Here is a 20,569-nt window from a genome sequence, read left to right on the forward strand (position 1 = left end):
GATTATTCAGAATGTTTGAGATGCTTGAGCTCATTTCAAGCTTCATGTTTTCTTATTCTACTGGCAGATCATTTGATTTCTAGAAAAATTGTCTGCCAATAGAACAAGAATATTTTTAGCTTGAAATTTGTGAAAAAAAATCTGTTCCAAGTTGTGAAGAAAATCGAAGACATTTTTCTTTTGGGATTTGATTATAATAAGAATAATATGAAGGACAGTATGAAGCAGAGATACATATAATAACTTGGATAATTACATGTCATGATTTCTACTTCTGTAGCTGAATTAATCAGTCAATCATCATTCAGAGATCCTACACCAATCGAGAAAACAGACACATGCTGCTATGTTCATTATGAGCATTTACACTCTTAGACTGTTGCAAGACCATGACTACCATAACTGAAGGTCCAGAAGGTTTACGATTTCTGACTCATTTGTACACTGGATATGGAATAATAATAAAAAATGTTGAATGAATAAATATTGTGCTCATTACTTTCCATAAAACTCAGCTGTCTCTGAGGAACACTCAAAGGTCTTTCTTCTTTACATTGCACACAAACTGCGAAACTTCTCCATGACGTCACAATAACAATGCAATGGAAAAACCCATCCAATCCATCCATCCATCCATCCATCCATCCATTATCTGTCGCCGTTTATTCTGTGCAGGGGTGCAGGCAAGCTGGAGCCTATCCCAGCTGACAATGGGTGAGAGGCGGGGTACATCCTGGACAAGTTGCCAGATCATCGCAGGGCTGACACGTAGAGACAAACAACATTCACACTCACATTCACACCTACAGTCAATTTAGAGCCACCAATTCGCCTAACTTGCATATCTTTGTACTGTGGGGAGAAACCAGAGCACCCGGAGGAAACCCACGCAGAGACGGGGAGAACATACAAACTCCACACAGAAAGGTCTCCGTTGACTGTGGGGCTCAAACCCAGAATCTTTTTGCTGTGAGGCGACAGTGCGAACCAATACACTAGCGTGCTGCCCTCAATGGAAAAACCCTCTGACGCATTTCATGTCATTTATTTCCTTAAAGCTGACTTATGTTTGGAAAACGAAGCTCTAGAGGCAAAGATTTAATTCAAGGAATGCTGTAAGTTAAACTGAAGCATATGCAGATCTCAAGGATGTTTGATATCTGGATGATGACGCTCAGAAGCACACTGAGTCACATGTTGAGGATTGTCCACAAGGGGGAGTAAGTGTATCGGCACAGACTCACCAAAACTGGTCAGTTCAAGACTGAAAAAAACAACAACAACCAAAGAACCCAAACCCCCAAACATCACCTTGTCTTTTTTGAATCTTTCACTGTCCAGTTTCACCGAGCTTGTGCTGAGTGTCGACTCAGATTCCTGTTCTTGGTTGAGAGGAAGTGGAACCTTCTGCTTTTGGAGCCCAGCCACCTCATGGTGCAACGTATTTTGGTTTTGAGATGCTTTTCTGCGTGTCGTGTTTGGAAAGAGTGGTGATTTGAGTCACCTATCACTTTTTACCCCATGATAATGATTGAGTGTGTATACTGTATTGTCCTGTACCTTGATGTGATCTCCTCTTGGATCCCAAAGTTTGACTTGTGTATTCTAAGATCCTCAGATTCTTTTCTGCTCAGTGTGTTTGTAAAGAATGGATTTGTTTGTATTTAATAGAAATGTTAGATGTATCTGGTTTATTTAGTGTCGTGATGTTTGTTCAGTTTCAATTCGTAGTTCATATCATTGAATTGTTGGATGGTCCAACGTGATTCCTGGAATTTTTTAACCTGGACCCTATTTTTCCATCTCTTTGGGTCCATATATTTACTTGACACAAAAACAGTTGAAATCGGTCCAGGATCGAATGATTACATGAAAACTGTCAAGTACAAAATGGCGAAACAACGAACTTCGATGTGGAAATCATCTGCGATTTAAAGCGATGTCACAAACTAAATCCTCATCTTGGCAAAAACATTCATCATAAAAATATAAACCAGGACTTTGGAAAATTCTTGTTCTTTGAATCCACTGCAGGACATGATTCATGTCCAAACACGGCAGAACTTCAGAAGCCAAATTCTTTATTGCTTCTTCATTCATCTGTGCAGAATCTCAGACGTTTGCAAGACATTTGCGTCATTGAGTCGGATATGAAATACCAGAAGTAATTGCATGTCGGGGTCATCATGTTTTCAGACAGGACTACGTGTGTAGTGGCATGTACTCATGAGCTATTTTCCTCCACGACGATATTAATTTGTCCAGCGAAGCACAGAGGTTAGATAGTCGAGAGAGCACAGAAACAGTTCGTAGAAGTCTGATGGCATGGTGGTGTAGTGGTTAGCGCTGTCGCCTCACAGCAAGAAGGTCCAGGTTCAAGCCCCATGGCCGGCGAGGGCCTTTCTGTGCGGAGTTTGCATGTTCTCCCCGTGTCCACGTGGGTTTCCTCCGGGTGCTCCGGTTTCCCCCACAGTCCAAAGACATGCAGGTTAGGTTAACTGGTGACTCTAAATTGACCGTAGGTGTGAGTGTGAATGGTTGTCTGTGTCTATGTGTCAGCCCTGTGATGACCTGGCGACTTGTCCAGGGTGTACCCCGCCTTTCGCCCATAGTCAGCTGGGATAGGCTCCAGCTTGCCTGCGACCCTGTAGAACAGGATAAAGCGGCTACAGATAATGAGATGAGATACTGTTTGATTCTGACTGGTCAGAAGGTGTTGATTAATTTTCTCTTTGAGCAGCTAGTCATTCCGACTACAAGGCAAATCACAGGTTGATACAGTCTCAATGATACTCATTCTAATACATTATCCTTATATTTGCAGGGAAGCAGATGACGGACTCGACGCTGAATTTTAATCTCGACACCAAATACTTCTGAAATTATTAAGACCTTTTAAAGGTGAAGAATGCTGCTTGCACTGCCAACTCGTCTATCTCCGGCTGCCATGTTTTCCACTTCCCAGCAGCAAGGACTCTAGTGTCGACATCATGACAGGAGCTATTCCCTCAGACTGCGCTTCCCTCTCCAGGGTTGGTCTTGCTCCTGACCCTCCAGTGCTTGATGCGCCTTAACTAGGAATTAGAGCACAAGATTTTCTTATCACTAGCATTCTGACTCTCTTGATCGGTGCTCCAACCAATAAAAATGCAAATTCCAAACACTTGATTTGCCTTCCCAACTCACCAATGTCCGAGGCTCCTGACTTCGTCGATTTACAGGAACTCCAGTCCATCAATGTGTCTGTGCTCAAGACTCGAGAATCAACACTTTTTCAGCTCCATTCTGCTGAGACCTGACACTCAATTTGACCAACACTAGAATACCATTGCTTACTACCTTCCCACTACTTTTCTCAAGTCCTTGGTCGTGTTTTTAAGTTGTAATTTGATGCAGCTTGTTTGTGGTTGTGACAAAACACAACTGTAGTTTCTCTCAAAGAACAGTCAACTTATCCATCCATCCATCCATCCATCCATCCAATTCCATCCTGCCATAAAATTAACCCAGCACTCACGTCCTTTATTTATGACTGAATTCAATGTACTCCTTCATGTCAAAACATAGCAGAGTCAAATTCTTCATTTTCTGTTTGTCTATTGGGCCAATCTGCTCGATTATATCAAAGCTAACACTTTATCAGCTCCTGTTTCAGGACCTTCTGTTCTACGTCTTGCTATTGTGATTCTCATGACAGCCTAGTCATGTGTCTGTCTTGACTGTTGAGGTATTATTTGACAAAGTAACACATTCCGTTTGTGTTGATAATTAAATCCAATGTACATGCTCACGCCACAAAGCCTTGCTCTTACATCATGGACAGTACCAAGCATTGTAATTTTCCCTGAACTTTATTGAACTCTTTCTATTTTTACTGGTTATGATTTATTGTCTTGATGATGTTTTGTGCTGAGACGCTCACCGGCCACTTTAATAGGAACTTGTTGTTGATTCTAAGATTCCTGTACTTGGCTGCAGGAGTGGAACCCAATGTGGTCTTCTCCTGTTGCATGCTGAGATGCTTTTCTGCTCATGACAGTTGTAAAGAGTGATTATATGAGATACTATATCCTTCCTGGCAAAAAAAAGCTTGAACCACTCTGGCCATTTTCCTCTGACCTCTCTTATCAACAAGGCGTTTGTTTCCATCCATGGAACTGTCGCTCACTCACTCACTCACTCACTCACTCACTCACTCACTCACTCACTCAATGTTTTTTTGTTTTTCACATCATTCTGTGTAAACTCTAGAGACTGTTGTGTGTGAAAACCCCAGGAGATCAGTAGTTTCTGAAACACTCGAACCAGCAGTCCATCTGGCTCAAACCAACACCCAAGCCACAGTGAAAGAAAGTCATACTTTGAGATCACAATTTTTCCCATTCTGATGTTTGAACATTGTGAACAGTAACTGATTGATTTGTATCTGCATGATTTTATGCATTGTGCTGCTGTCAAGGGATTGGCTGATTAGAGAACTGCATCAAACAGCAGGTGGATAGGTGTTCCTAATTGTCGCAAAGCAGCTTTACAGAATTTTAATGACTTTAAACATGAGCTAATTTTATCCCTCATCTATTCCCAATGATCAAGCCTGTTGTGACAGTGGCAAGGGAAAACTCCCTCAGATGACATGAGGAAGAAACCTCGAGAGGAACCAGACTCAAAAGGGAACCCATCCTCATTTGGGTGAGAACAGACAACATGATTATAACATTTTTAACAGTTTTAACATGAAGTCTGTTTCATTGATGTTATAAACTCTTCATTGATGGAAACTTGAGTGCAAAACTGTTCATGACAACTGCATTCCTAAAGTTAGCAAGTCAACTGTAGTCCTCAGCCATAAAAGCATGACTGTAAGTGTCCAGAGCGTCTTCCAAGTGTGACTTTCAACTGTCCATATGGGGCTGTCCTCCACAGGAGCGATGTGATGAGACTCCAGCCAGACATAGGCATCAGGATGGATCAGGCATGTCCGAGGAGCAGAAGAGGTCAGTGGCCGGGAAGTGTGTTTGCACTCCAGAGAATACCGGTGTTCATGACTGCCTTTGAGTTTGTACATGTTAGGAATTAAGAGATAAATAAAATAATAATTATTTTATTGCACACTGAGTGTTTCCGATCCACCTACTGGCATTTTGTTTTTGGGTGGAGGGAAATTGGATAACCTGGAGGAAACCCATGCAAACGCAGGAAAAATCTATGAAATTCCACATAGACAGTAATCCAAGCTCAGGATTGAATCCTGGAGCTGTAAGGCACTAATTCCACCCACTGTAATGTTTCCATCAGACGGCATATGAATCTATGAAGTGGGATTCGAGTGACAAAACCATGTTCTTGAAATCATCCCTTTTACTTTCTACATGGAGTGGGGTCCAAAAGTCTGAGCACGCTCACGCACTTGCATTCGTTTCACAGCGAATACAACAATTTTCATTTCAAATTATATTATTGACTTATTAACTTGAGTGAAAAGTCAAATCTTTGACATTTTGACACAGTTCAGAGTTTCTTAGTCATCGGTACGTCCCCGGGTGGCACGGTGGTATAGTGGTTCTCACTGTCACCTCACATAGAGAAGGTTCTGGGTTTGAGCCCAGTGGCCAACGGGGGCCTTTCTGTGTGGAGTTTGCATGTTCTTCCTGTGTCTGTGTGGGTTTGCTCTGGTTTCCCTCACAGTCCAAAGACATACAGGTTAGGATAATTGGTGGCTCTAAATTGACTGTAGGTGTGAGTGTGAATGGTTGTTTGTCTCTATGTGTCAGCCCTGCGATGATCTGGCGACTTGTCCAGGGTGTACCCCGCCTCTCACCCACTGTCAGCTGGGATAGGATCCAGCTTGCCCATGACCCTGCGCAGGATAAGTGGTTACGGATAATGGATGGTATGGCCCCCTTTTCTACTTTAATGACAAACTGGGATGGACTTCACAAGTTTGTGCAAAACCTTACTTCTGAACAATTTTAGATCAGATCCATCTGAATATACGGTACGCTTCAAGAGCAGAGATTAGACATGAAAAAATTCTGACCTTTTTGGACAAAGCAGAAAATATGAACGCCTATATCACAAACGTCATGTACGTTTAAATAGAAATTGTGGAATAGTGAATAGTGGCTGAGGAATAGTGCAAAACCGTGAGTAGTAAATATTCAAGATATTGAATATTTACTTTTTTGTTGAAATATTAAAAAAAAATTCCAGATGTTCAATGTGGTTTCAAAATTTTACCTGAGTGCAAGAATGACAGCTTGTTATTCCCGACATTGTGAATATAAAGTCACATTTTCATCAACATTATGGTAATGTTTTTGTTTCAAATTAACAGGTATGAACCAGTTCCTTATGACGAGATCTTTACAGTCATGGTAGAGAGAATAAATTTTTTTTTTTAAATCACACAAATAAAATGCATGACTTTGATAATAAGCAGTGAGCTTATCTAATTGAGAACCACATTCCTCGAAACGATTCACTGTCTGTGAGTGATTGCACAATGACAGCTAATTGCGATGCCATTCCTACTTCAAGCAAACCCCAATCTCATAAGAAGGTCATTTGGTGCAATACGCTGTCATGGTTTTGTATAATACATGTGCTGATTCGTTAACGGGGACAGTGATGAGATTAACATTTGTTCATATTGCATTACAGCTTTTATGATCTTCCTTTTATGAAAGGTTGACAGAGGTTATATGTAATGCAGTTCAGCTGTTGGAAATATCTTGAAGATTGTTTGAAGAGAACAGTGTGTGTGGCGATGGTGGAGGGGTCAGAGGGTCAGCTATGGAACAGACCTGTGAATGCGGGACATGTGATTCAGGACTACAGTCCTGTGCAAAAGTCTGAGGCATCCTATTGATTTTTTTTCAAACAAACTTTCTTATAGATTTCTATTTTATGACTTCTACATTATCAAGTCAGTACAAAAACATTTTAGTGTTCCAAAAGTTCGTTTTCCGGCACAAAATGAAATATTGCAGGAAAAAAATATTTGTATCTGAGCAGCATATTCTATAAGAGAGCACGTTTCAGATTAAAAAAAGAAAACATAATAAAGGCTACTGGGTTTGTGCAAAATTAAGAAGCAAGTGGGACAGTCAAAGTGTCCAGAAGAACTGTGGCTGGTTCTGCAAGATCTCATCTCATCTCATTATCTCTAGCTGCTTTATCCTGTTCTACAGGGTCGCAGGCAAGCTGGAGCCTATCCCAGCTGACTACAGGCGAAAGGCAGGGTACACCCTGGACAAGTTGCCAGGTCATCACAGGGCTGACACATAGACACAGACAACCATTCACACTCACAGTCAATTTAGAGTCACCAGTTAACCTAACCTGCATGTCTTTGGACTGTGGGGGAAACCGGAACACCCAGAGGAAACCCACACGGACAACATGCAAACTCCGCACAGAAAGGCCCTCGCCGGCCACGGGGCTCGAACCCGGACCTTCTTGCTGTGAGGCGACAGCGCTAACCACTACACCACCGTGCCGCCCTGGTTCTGCAAGATGCTCAGTAAAACCTACAGCTCATTTCCTTATAATACTGCACTTATTGTATCTGAGACTACTGTTTGTTTTTTTTTAAAGCAAAGGGTCATCGCACACCAAATATTGACTTTATTTCATTTATTATGGCTTATTGCTTACAGTTTATAGTATTTTTTTAAATGTTGAAACATTTAATTTCATTATTTTTAAGCCATTTTTGGTCGACAGCATTTCTTTACATGTGCCTAAGACTTTTGCACAGTACTGTATATATATGGTTTTTCCCATTTTTTCAGTGTGAGATGAAGCAACTTCAGAAAAAGGTTGATTTTTTGTAACCCTATATATAACCTGGTGCCATATATATATATATATATATATATATATATGAAATACACTCTTGAGGTCAGATGGACAAAGTGTTCTTCCACTGAGTATAATGAAAGATTTGAAGCGAAATACAAAGATTGCAGAATTACCAAAATAATTGTCAATACCGGGCGGCACGGTGGTGTAGTGATTAGCGCTGTCGCCTCAGAGCAAGAAGGTTCTGGGTTCGAGCCCTGTGGCCGGCGAGGGCCTTTCTGTGTGGAGTTTGCATGTTCTCCCCGTGTCCGCGTGGGTTTCCTCCGGGTGCTCCGGTTTCCCCCACAGTCCAAAGACATGCAGGTTAGGTTAACTGGTGACTCTAAATTGAGCGTAGGTGTGAATGTGAGTGTGAATGGTTGTCTGTGTCTATGTGTCAGCCCTGTGATGACCTGGCGACTTGTCCAGGGTGTACCCTGCCTTTCGCCTGTAGTCAGCTGGGATAGGCTCCAGCTTGCCTGCGACCCTGTAAAACAGGATAAAGTGGCTACAAGTAATGAGATGAGATGAGATTGTCAATACCATTTGTACGATTTCAACAATATTATGCTGTTGTTGTGTTTTCAAGCCTGATTGGTCAGAAGATGGTGATTAACCTTTTGTAACCATAGCTGAGACACTAGAATTGTAGATTGTCATTGAAGTCACAGATTAATATGCATTAATGAGCTTGTTCTAATTCGTTATCATTCACTGGAACAACATCCTGGACAGTATGTCAGACACTGCACACATCAGTAAATTTTGATCTGGTGAAGTTTCCTGTGAGGAGATGTTGATATCGAATTCGGAAGGAGTCTCCAGTGCCAGCGCTTTTTTAACAGTCAGAGAGAAAGCTGTAACTTCAAGTTTTCTGACATGGAAGTCCTCAGTCCTTAGGATGGGATCTCTCTCTCTCTCTCTCTTTCTTTTGTCTGATTAAAAAAATTGCTGATAAATTTTAACTTGAAATTTTCAATCCTGGTTTCTGTCAAGCTGTTTTGGACTGAACTGAACTGAATTGTTGAGCTAACCTGTGTGCTGCACTATACCATAAATGAGAACAGGATCTTTTTTTTGTGGACATGCCTCAGTGATAAATGTAACGACAGTTTTCACAATTAAATATGATATGATGTGTTGTTTGATTAAAAGGTTGTTATTGTTGACCATTTTTTCTCTGGTGTTGGTTTCCTTGACAATATAGGTTTTATGAAGTCAGGGAGTCAGCCCGACACTCAACCCTTTTCCTTTATCCAGGCTTGGGACTAGCAAGAACCCCCTAAGGGACCCCCAGTGGAGGAAATGAGGGAGAAAGGATGGACCTGGGGCCACTTGGAAAGAAGAACTCCAGATTGAGCATGTTGGAGGGCTTTGGTGGAGGCCTCATGCTCTGTTATGGGTGATGAGGACTAACGATTGTTGACATTTCTGTTGTCGGCTATATACGGAGCACAAATATGAGATTTTCCTGTTTATTCACCACTAACTGCCTCATACAAAACTTTTGAAACCTTTAAGAAGACCGGATTCTGTGATTTTGTTTTCCAATTCAGTGATTTTATCTTTCTCCAAAAAAATCCTCATTGTGTCGCCATGTGCAAAAATTGTTCCATGTTTTCCCACTGGAAGACTGAATTGCAGAAAAACAGTCAGATTGATTGCAACCTTCAAGATTCTGAAGCTTGTGGCCTGAAAAGTGTGAAATCGATACACATCGATACACATGCTCTGTATCTTGGAGGCAGAGCATCTGCAACTGAGACTTAGACCTATCTGTACCTTGTTGTTTATTGCGTATCGGGTATCAAGATTATATCTGGATGCAGATTATCCATGCTTAAGGTGTAAATGCACCGATGACACTTTTGAAACAGATTTGATGTCTGGAATTAGACTTTGCATTGACTGCCAAACAATCTTCCAATACGAGACGTTTTGAGGAACATCAACATGATGGTTTCTTAAAAGACTGGAATCTCCTTATAAACACCGTGAACACGGCCTGCTTTGACCCGAGCAGGCGTTTGTGGAATATCTGGCATTCATCTCGGTGGTCAGACAATCAAATGAGAACAATAATTGGGTAAGAATATAATAATATAACCTTTTCTGGAGACAAATGCAAACAAAATGCAAAATCCTTTTCATCGTAGCGATCTACAAAGCAGTACCATCCTCTCTATCGTCCGTCTTGTGGAGAGAGCTGCGTCTCATGCGGTGACCTTCATTTCCACTTTCATCATCTATTTTTAACCGTGAAACACTTATCACCTCTTAACACTTTTCCCTTAATCCTATCGCACAGGCCTTCTTATGGTTACCTGCTTCCGTTATGATTAGCACTCGGACTTGTGGGTCACGTAGTACCATGAGGAATGATTTTGAAAGACAGAGCCTGCACGGTTGAGTCGAATTCTGATCTGGTTTATTTGAAACACATCAACAGCACTGTGTCACCCAGACCAGCTTCCTTTTCCTCAGTCACTCACAAGACCACAAAAGCTAACGACACAAAAAGTAGACGTTTCTGAAAAAATTTGGCTTAAGTGTATATTGCATTGTCAATTTACAAACATGTACATCAAATACATCATCAGCATCATTATAAGAAGAAGGAGAATAGTAATAAATATATTCTTTATTTGGGAAAGTGAGAAGTAAGGCGTGGCCCCTCATGAGGAGTAATCGTATTCCTCGGCACTCCGGCGACCGAAGTCCATCCAGCCCAGGTAGTCCCGATCTTTTATCCGGTGGTTAGCGCTCGACTTGCTGTTCGCCATCGAGTTCCGACGAACAGAACCTGAGAGAGAGACCAGAGTGTGAATGAAATGACGTTTTAAGTCACATCTCAGATTTAGATTTGTGGTGGATGGTAAGTTAAGCGTCGAGTGTAGAGGTGGAACGCAACGCTGCTATCTGTTTCCAGATAATAATTTGGATTTAAACTCATCATGTGCATCCCTGAAACCAGAATTTTTTTCTTTCTTCCTTTGAAATAGAACCGTGTGCAGGACTGTTTTCTTCATCCTGCTCATGCAAATTTTATTTTTTTTTACACCTGTCAGTGAGATGTACTTTCGAGTTGAGTTGGTTCTATTTTGTAAAACACAGTCGAAACAAACTAGCAGCCGAATTTAAACCCCCACTGCCCAGGCAGTTACTAAGGATGAATGAATGAATGAATGAATGAATGAATGCTGTAAATGCACACTTAGTTCACATGAACAATCATGTTTTTAGTTTGTCCTCATGAGCTTTACAGTATAACTGACCACTCACTCACGCATGAAAGTTAAAAAAAAAAAAAACCAACAACCTCCTCGAAGTGTGACTTGCACTATTCGTGTCCATTTTGAACATAGTATTCAGTTACTCAAATGAGATTTTGAACCCATTTTTGGGTTACTAACATTCTATTTTGTCAAATCAAATAGTCAGATATTCAAATAATCAGATATTCTTCTCCCCCCTTGTCCAGCACCGTTGCCAGGTTGGGGTCCATGTGGACCCTATTGATCCACATGTCATATTAATTGGAGCATAGTTTTACACCTGATGCCATTCCTGCCACAACCCTCCCATTTCTGGGCTTGGGAAACAACCATTCACACCTATGGGCAATTTAGAGTAACCAATTAGCCTAACTGAATGTCTTTGGACTGTGGAGGAAACCGGAGCTCCTGGAAGAAACCCATGCAGACACAACTCCACACAGAAAGGCCCCTGCTGGCCACTGGGCTCGAACCCAGAACCTTCTTGCTGTGAGGCAGCATTGTTACCATTGTGCCACTCAGTATAATCACATATTAATATGAGAAAAAATTCAAGTGATATTAAGTTTGCTTTTCCTCCCTTTCTCAAATAATTTGCAAGCAACTTTTTAGATGCCACTGACAAACAGAGCAGTTTTTTTTTAAATACAATCCCAATTCCACCCACTCTTGTTTGTACTTGCCCATGACACAATCTAATTGGTTCTCTTTGCCAAAATACTATGCAATCAAATCAGTTATTAACAAAATTGAACAGAAGAAAACATTTCCTGAATATTAAAAAATTCAATGTGTTCCTTTGAAAAAAAAAAAAAAGGCCATTCCTAAATCTTCCAGATGTCAAAGTTCCTCCTTCAAATCACATCTGGTCAATTTTTCTTCGTGTTGTTTTTTTTCCCCAAAAATATATATATTTTTTGATTTGTTCTTTATGTCTCATGCATAAATTCTTTGAGTTCAATTTTTCATATGTAGAAATGAAAAAGTTGAGGTACATTTTCATTGTTGTGGATTATCGTGAAAACTTTTGCACTCAACTCCGTTAATGAGACTTTTCCTGCAGTCCAGAGCGTCTCGCTTTGTCAAGTTTCTCTCTGTCAGTAAATGAGACTCTGACAGAAGGAGAGAGACACAGAAGCAAGAAGCGTCGGCTTTCTTCTTTGTCAGAATCAACATGACAGATGCAGAACCGCTCCAGATGTTCTCTCTCTGTTTCATTTCACCTGCATCCAAGAGCTTCTTTCGCATCTCTAGCTTGGTCAGACGCTCGGCTGCATCGTTCGAGATGTTTGCAGGGTACCTCGGATTTGTACTTTCCCCATTTTGATGAAAAACATGCTTTCATATGGATATATATATATATATATATATATATATATATATATATATATATATATATATATATATATATATATATTATAGGTTTCTTATTTTTATCTCACATAGCCTACATCCGCTCTCCATTTAATTCAATACATATCTGTATATTTTTCAAATTACCTTCATTAAAGTCTTAAAAATAGATGTAAATAAATTTCCTTTGGATATGATTTGCAAATTCAGCTCCATATCAGAATTCCTGCGAGTACAAAATCACATAAATAAATCATATCAATGATTCTAAAAGAGTGTTCACTCAACTGTCTACATTTAAATGGCGTCATGTTCCTTGTGTTTATGAGACGATTCTTATTTATGTCCCAGTCTTGCCCTATCAATTATCTGCTAAGTTGAACACAATGCTAGCATGACTCAAAATGCCACAACCCTGGTCGGATTACAGTGAATGTTAATGCTAATACACTAATTTTAGCTGAACAGAGTCTTTTCTTTGTGATAGAACACCGTATCTGAGAGAAATGTTGTGATTCCAGACACGTTTGTCACATTTCCAGTGTCACTGTGCCTTTCCATTGTGAAAATACACACACACACACACACACACACACACACACACACACACACACACACACACGTGCACGCACAAGACTTCATGCTAGCTCCATAACTACCTTCAGTTATTAGCTAGCTTATACCAAGTGTTATCACAGTTTTGACTATTTGAATGACAAATGTAGCAAGAAGTTAGCATCTTCTGTTAAAGGAAGACAATTAGTACATCATTCCACCATGTTCCATACAGAATCACATCTCCGTTTCAACCAAACAATTTTTCTTTTCCTGGTTTTCTTAGACGTAGGCACAAGTTTTTGACCTGTTTGAGTTAAAATGAGCAAATGCATGCTTTAATTAAAGTCTACTTCACCTGAACAGCAGAAAGAGTGCTGCGAGCATGGCAGATAGAAACATTCTCATTAGTTTTCTCTGCTTTCTTGTCTGACAGCACCTGCGAGGCTTTTTAACTCTCAGCTGTTTAATTGATTCTCACTTGCAGGTTTGGATGAAAGCATCGGCCAGAGCATCTTCTAATAAACATGGAAGTGTGAAATGTTGCTTCATCTAATGACAGAGAAAACACGCTTCAATGTTTCAGTGCTGTTTTACACCTAATACCAAATTTCTAAAAATGAGCCAGTGATTGTGTTGGAGGAGTGATGATAAGTTCCAAGCTGAGCTCGAGTGAACTGGAGAGAGATGGTTCAGGATCGTGTTTATTGATGATGGAGCATTAAATGTCGAGCGGTTGTTTTCCTGTCTGCCTTTTTTCATTCATTTATTTCTTAAAACTGTTGCACGTAGAGATACATCAATCAACTGAATTGATATTCCATTTCTTTCTTTCTTTTGAAGAGGACAGACTTTCTTTCTTTCTTTGGAAGAGGACACTTGACTGCGTTTCTTTCTTTCTTTCTTTCTTTCTTTCTTTCTTTCTTTCTTTCTTTCTTTCTTTCTTTCTTTCTTTCTTTCTTTCGAAGAGTACACTCAACTGCTTTTCTTTCTTTCTTTCGTTCGAAGAGGACAGACTTTCTTTGGAAGAGTACACTCGACTGCTTTTCTTTCTTTCTTTCTTTCTTTCTTTCTTTCTTTCTTTCTTTCTTTCTTTCTTTCTTTCTTAGAGGACATTAGACTGCTTTTTTCTTTCTTTCTTTCTTTCTTTCTTTCTTTCTTTCTTTCTTTCTTTCTTTCTTTCTTTCTTTCAAAGAGTACACTAAACTGCTTTTTCTTTCTTTCTTTCAAAGAGGACATTCGACTGCGTTTCTTTCTTTCTTTCTTTCTTTGGAAGAGTACATTAGACTGCTTTTCTCTTTCTTTCTTTCTTTCTTTCGAAGAGTACATTAGACTGTTTCTTTCTTTCTTTTGAAGAGTACACCCAACTGCTTTTCTTTCTTTCTTTCGAAGAGGACAGACTTACTTTCTTTGGAAGAGGACACTTGACTGCTTTTCTTTCTTTCTTTCTTTCTTTCTTTCTTTCTTTCTTTCTTTCTTTCTTTCTTTCTTTCTTTCTTTCGAAGAGGACAGACTTTCTTTCTTTCTTTGGAAGAGGACACTTGACTGCCTTTCTTTCTTTCTTTCTTTCTTTCGAAGAGTACACTCAACTGCTTTTCTTTCTTTCTTTCGAAGAGGACAGACTTTCTTTCTTTCTTTCTTTGGAAGAGTACACTCGACTGCTTTTCTTTCTTTCTTTCTTTCTTTTGAAGAGTACACTCAACTGCTTTTCTTTCTTTCTTTCTTTCTTTCTTTCTTTCTTTCTTTCTTTCTTTCTTTCTAAGAGGACATTAGACTGCTTCTTTCTTTCTTTCTTTCTTTCTTTCGAAGAGGACATTAGACTTTCTTTCTTTGGAAGAGTACGCTCGACTGCTTTTCTTTCTTTCTTTGAGGAAATTAGACTCTCTTTCTTTCTTTCTTTGGAAGAGTATACTTGACTGCTCTTTCTTTCTTTCTTTCTTTCTTTCTTTCTTTCTTTTGAAGAGTACACTAAACTGCTCTTTCTTTCTTTCTTTCTTTCTTTCTTTCTTTCTTTCTTTCAAAGAGGACATTCGACTGCGTTTCTTTCTTTCTTTCTTTGGAAGAGTACATTAGACTGCTTTTCTCTTTCTTTCTTTGGAAGAGTACATTAGACTGCTTCTTTCTTTCTTTCTTTCTTTCTTTCTTTCTTTCTTTCTTTTGAATAGTACACTCAACTGCTTTTCTTTCTTTCTTTCTTTCTTTCTTTCTTTCTTTCTTTCTTTCTTTCTTTCTTTCTAAGAGGACATTAGACTGCTTCTTTCTTTCTTTCTTTCTTTGAAAGAGTACACTCGACTGCTTCTTTCTTTCTTTCTTTCAAAGAGGACATTCGACTGCGTTTCTTTCTTTCTTTGGAAGAGTACATTAGACTGCTTTTCTCTTTCTTTCTTTGGAAGAGTACATTAGACTGCTTCTTTCTTTCTTTCTTTCTTTCTTTCTTTTGAATAGTACACTCAACTGCTTTTCTTTCTTTCTTTCTTTCTTTCTTTCTTTCTTTCTTTCTTTCTTTCTTTCTTTCTTTCTAAGAGGACATTAGACTGCTTCTTTCTTTCTTTCTTTCTTTCTTTCTTTCTTTGAAAGAGTACACTCGACTGCTTCTTTCTTTCTTTCTTTCAAAGAGGACATTCGACTGCGTTTCTTTCTTTCTTTCTTTGGAAGAGTACATTAGACTGCTTTTCTCTTTCTTTCTTTGGAAGAGTACATTAGACTGCTTCTTTCTTTCTTTCTTTCTTTCTTTCTTTCTTTCTTTCTTTCTTTCTTTCTTTCTTTCTAAGAGGACATTAGACTGCTTCTTTCTTTCTTTCTTTCTTTCTTTCTTTCTTTGAAAGAGTACACTCGACTGCTTCTTTCTTTCTTTCTTTCTTTCTTTCTTTCTTTCTTTCGAAGAGGACATTAGACTTTCTTTCTTTGGAAGAGTACGCTCGACTGCTTTTCTTTCTTTCTTTGAGGAAATTAGACTCTCTTTCTTTCTTTCTTTGGAAGAGTATACTTGACTGCTCTTTCTTTCTTTCTTTCTTTCTTTCTTTCTTTTGAAGAGTACACTAAACTGCTCTTTCTTTCTTTCTTTCTTTCTTTCTTTCTTTCAAAGAGGACATTCGACTGCGTTTCTTTCTTTCTTTCTTTGGAAGAGTACATTAGACTGCTTTTCTCTTTCTTTCTTTGGAAGAGTACATTAGACTGCTTCTTTCTTTCTTTCTTTCTTTCTTTTGAATAGTACACGCAACTGCTTTTCTTTCTTTCTTTCTTTCTTTCTTTCTTTCTTTCTTTCTTTCTTTCTTTCTTTCTTTCTAAGAGGACATTAGACTCTCTTTCTTTCTTTCTTTGGAAGAGTATACTTGACTGCTCTTTCTTTCTTTCTTTCTTTCTTTCTTTCTTTCTTTCTTTGGAAGAGTACATTAGACTGCTTTTCTCTTTCTTTCTTTCTTTCTTTCTTTGAAAGAGTACATTAGACTGCTTTTCTCTTTCTTTCTTTGGAAGAGTACATTAGACTGCTTCTTTCTTTCTTTCTTTCTTTCTTTCTTTCATAAAAATGCCTCAATTAAAGGCATTTCAATCAGCAACATTTCTGGTACTCCTTCTCTTAGTTTTTGTTATATTTGTTTATTTTTAAATTCTTGAACAAAACTCATAAAATTGTTTGGGAAGTTGTTTGTCTCGTAATATACATTTTTTTGTACACCATCAAACAAAAGTGTGTTTTTGTTTCCATAAAAATTATAAAATGCGAAATGATAAAATTCATTAGTTCCCAAAGAATGATGAATAATTTTTGTGATTCCAGCAAAAGTCCAGGATTATCATGCAGATTGTCCATTTAAGTAGGAATGGATGAAAACTTTGTACACGGTCATGGCATGGGGTGTGTGTGTGTGTGTGTGTGTGTGTGTGTGTGTGTGTGTGTTGGCGAAAGCTGATGAAAATGCTTTTAGGTGTGATACAAGTATGGCAGATGGGAGACTTCTTACCTCTGCAACACACATTTCTAGTCACACGCTTCAGTGCAAATTATAGATGTGTGCGAAATTCACACTTCCCACACTAGCACAGTAATTTGCACAGACACGTGTGTGTGTGTGTGTGTGTGTGTGTGTGTGTGTGTGTGTGTGTGTTGGGCTTATTAGGAGATTAATGCTAACTGGTTTCTTTTAAATGGTGCCTTGCTGTTGGATTTCATCCCACGCTTCACAGTGAAGAAGTTCGTTGCACCCACATGCACAGAATTGCTCTCTGCTGTGATCTTTAGAGTGCGAATTCTCATCACCACTGCACCCAGCACGTCACTCAGGAGCCCCGGGCCATGGCGGTGCATGTGATGCAACTTCATGTTTACTGTTGTTGACCGTTGCGATGGTAATTTTTCAGAAGCAGCTTGGAGTTCGTGCTCAGCCACGATTATGCAGGCACGCTCAAAAGAGAAGGAACAAAGGGAATTTCGCCCTGGGAGGATTCACAATTAGATGGCACTGAAGCCATAAGCTCACGTCCTGCTCTGAGGCGCGCACCCAACTGTTTGAGGTTCCTGTTTAGGCCTGTTTATGTTCCCATGTTTTCCCGAAACAGCCAGAAGGCTTCACATGTGACACTGAAATGTTGTAACTCTGAAGTTCAGCAAACTATTAGTCGAGGTAATGAAAGCCTTCTACTGACAAAAACAAGGATAATGATTTCAAAAAAGTGATGAGGTGAATGATTAAATAGTTATTAATCTGGATCACTGAGACAGATCCAGAGATTGACAGAGTATTGTTGGAAATTCAAGTCATTTCAAAAATCCACATTTGGATCATTTTATTGTCAGTTGTTTTTTTTTTGGTGCCTGCATTTGTGTCATGCTAATTAACAGTAATTTATTCATTCATCTCATTATCTCTAGCCGCTTTATCCTGTTCTACAGGGTCGCAGGCAAGCTGGAGCCTATCCCAGCTGACTACGGGTGAAAGGCGGGGTACACCCTGGACAAGTCGCCAGGTCATCACAGGGCTGACACATAGACACAGACAACCATTCACACTCACATTCACACCTACGCTCAATTTAGAGTCACCAGTTAACCTAACCTGCATGTCTTTGGACTGTGGGGGAAACCGGAGCACCCGGAGGAAACCCACGCGGACATGGGGAGAACATGCAAACTCCGCACAGAAAGGCCCTCGCCGGCCACGGGGCTCGAACCCGGACCTTCTTGCTGTGAGGCGACAGCGCTAACCACTATACCACCGTGCCACCCAGTAATTTATTGTTAATAATTAATTAACTAATTAATTAATCTTTAGCTTTAAACTGCTGGCTACATTTACAGCCCACATACTTTACGTACTGATGGAATTTTCATGATGGATAGTGTCGCCGATTTTTAGTATCTCAGCTGTTGAAGCACGAAAGCAGCCTCATTATTCAGAGAGTTGAACATTGGGAGTTGGACATTTTTACTGTCTTGCTTCAAGCTAAATTGCGGTGTTGCCCTGGGATACGATGTTGAAAAGAAATAAAAATAAATTAACTGAAGCACTTCATACACAAAGGAACGATAAGGAAGAGAAGCGCTGGAATCATTCTCCTTTTTTAAAAGCAGTCTTTGAAAAATCTTTTTTCTTGATTGAAGCAAAGCTTTTTGGGGCATTTATTCTCTCTCTCTCTGTCATCCTTTGGATTCGAGTCAAATCCTATTATTTCTGTAGATAACTGAAATTCATAAAAGGATAAGTAGAATAAAAAGGAAAACATTGATGAAAAATAATTTGAACATATCAAGAAATAATAAAAAGAAGCCACAAGAATTGAAAATATCTCACATTCAGTCAGTAAAAAAGGGGAAAATCTGTGAAATTGAGAATCAGTATAAAATCAGCAAAATTCATCTTCACAAAATTAATTAATTGTTTTCTGACAACATAGTTGGGTTGAAAAATAAAAGCGCTCTCTCTCTCTCTCTCTCTCTCTCTCTCAACAGTTTTTAGTGCAGGTAGTAGTCCATACTTGTTAGTTTACCCCTAGTGATGAGGACACAGTCTGTGTGTGTGTGTGTTTCTCACCTTTCCTGGAGATAAGTCTTGCCAGCAGCTCATTGAGGTTGGCACGTGGGTTGGCACCGTGGCCTGCGCTCACACTGGAATCCATCTGCGAGGGCAGAGCATCGTTCTCTTCCTGCACCGGAGAGGAGCGGGTTCGAGCCGCAAAGGTGACCGAGAGGGCGGCCAGAAGCACGCACACACACACGCCACAGTTCATCCTGTGTTTATGTGCATGGGTGTGTTTGAAACAGGTGGAATTTGAGAGACAGAGAAAGAACCATTGTAAGTCCTGACTGCATGCTATCTCTGATTGGAGTACTGTAGTGCGCAGGAATGAATTAGACAGATCGAAAGGCAAGAGAACAATTTACTGCATTATTAGTGTAAAAATATGAAAATAAAATCTCCCCCAAAATAATCAAATCAAATAAAAAGGAGGTGAAATAGGAATAAAAGTACAAATAATTAAGTCAAATAAAACTAAATCAAAAGTTGGAAGTAAAATAAATTGTTTTCAAAACATTTAAAAGCATTTAAATTATCATAAAAATGTATTTTTTTTTAAAACCATCACTAAAATGTGGAACATTTGCAAAGTGAGCAAGAAATTGCAAAATGAAAACATTTAATCATGAAAACCTATTCAGTAAAAACATTCTGCTATTTATTGTTGATTCATCTTTGTAATATTGATGTCTGCTGTTTTGTTTTAGAGTTTTAAAGGGCAGCTTTGGCATAAATTTCAGTCAAAATCAAGACTTTTGAGCAAATTAGCACACGATAGAGCGTAAATATTTCCCACTAACCAGATCATATTTGTGTAATACAGTATATAAAAGATAGACAGACAGACAGACAGACAGACAGACAAATAGACAGATGGATAGAGAAGCATGCAGACAGATAAAGGGTTTTAGATTCAAGATCCATGAGATGTTTGTCAGTTTGTCCATAAATAAGTGTAGAGAAAGGTTGAAATCACGTTTAAGACCTATGGTGTGACATAAAAGACAAAAAACAAGACAAAGGACAAACATAAACCAGTGCAAGTTGAGTTTTACCTTGCCTTGTTGAGGAGCGCGTGCTGCTCGTCTGGGAGTGAAAGCAGTTGTTCTCATGAAGAAATTCAAGAGGCATTTATAAATCCTACCCAGCTGTGACGTATTCTCTCTCTCTCTCTCTCTCTCTCTCTCTCACTCACTCACACACACACACACACACAATCTGTGTTGCTGCTCTCCCTCTGTATGTCAGCACGTCAATAAGTGAGTGAATAAAAAAAAAACTGCGCCATGAAAATGCCAAACTTCAACTCCTCCAAAAATAAACTTCATCACTTATATGTTTTACGAGTGCACAAGAGCTGAGGAAGAAGGTCAGAGCATATGTTTTATTCATTGAGTAAATCTACAGTATACATGCCTATAAACCACTTACACTCACTGGCCGCTTTACAAGGAACTTGTTCTTGATTCTAAGATTCCTACAGTGGGGCAAAAAAGTATTTAGTCAGTCACCAATTGTGCAAGTTCTCCC

General features: G+C 39.3%; 1 protein-coding gene across 1 annotated transcript; it reads right to left on the reverse strand.

Annotated features, from left to right (window-relative positions):
* Window positions 1–10,253: 10,253 nt before the first annotated feature.
* cckb (cholecystokinin b) lies at window positions 10,254–20,194 on the reverse strand. Its single transcript, XM_060901187.1, has 3 exons — window positions 20,095–20,194; window positions 19,055–19,251; window positions 10,254–10,645 (listed from the first exon to the last, which is right to left on the reverse strand). The coding sequence occupies exons 2-3, from the start codon at window positions 19,248–19,250 to the stop codon at window positions 10,518–10,520; spliced, it is 324 nt and encodes a 107-aa protein (XP_060757170.1). The 5' UTR covers window position 19,251; window positions 20,095–20,194; the 3' UTR covers window positions 10,254–10,517.
* Between the last annotated feature and the right edge of the window lie 375 nt (window positions 20,195–20,569).

The sequence above is a fragment of the Neoarius graeffei genome, chromosome 20 (genome assembly GCF_027579695.1).
Source record: "Neoarius graeffei isolate fNeoGra1 chromosome 20, fNeoGra1.pri, whole genome shotgun sequence".
Classification (NCBI taxonomy): domain Eukaryota; kingdom Metazoa; phylum Chordata; class Actinopteri; order Siluriformes; family Ariidae; genus Neoarius; species Neoarius graeffei.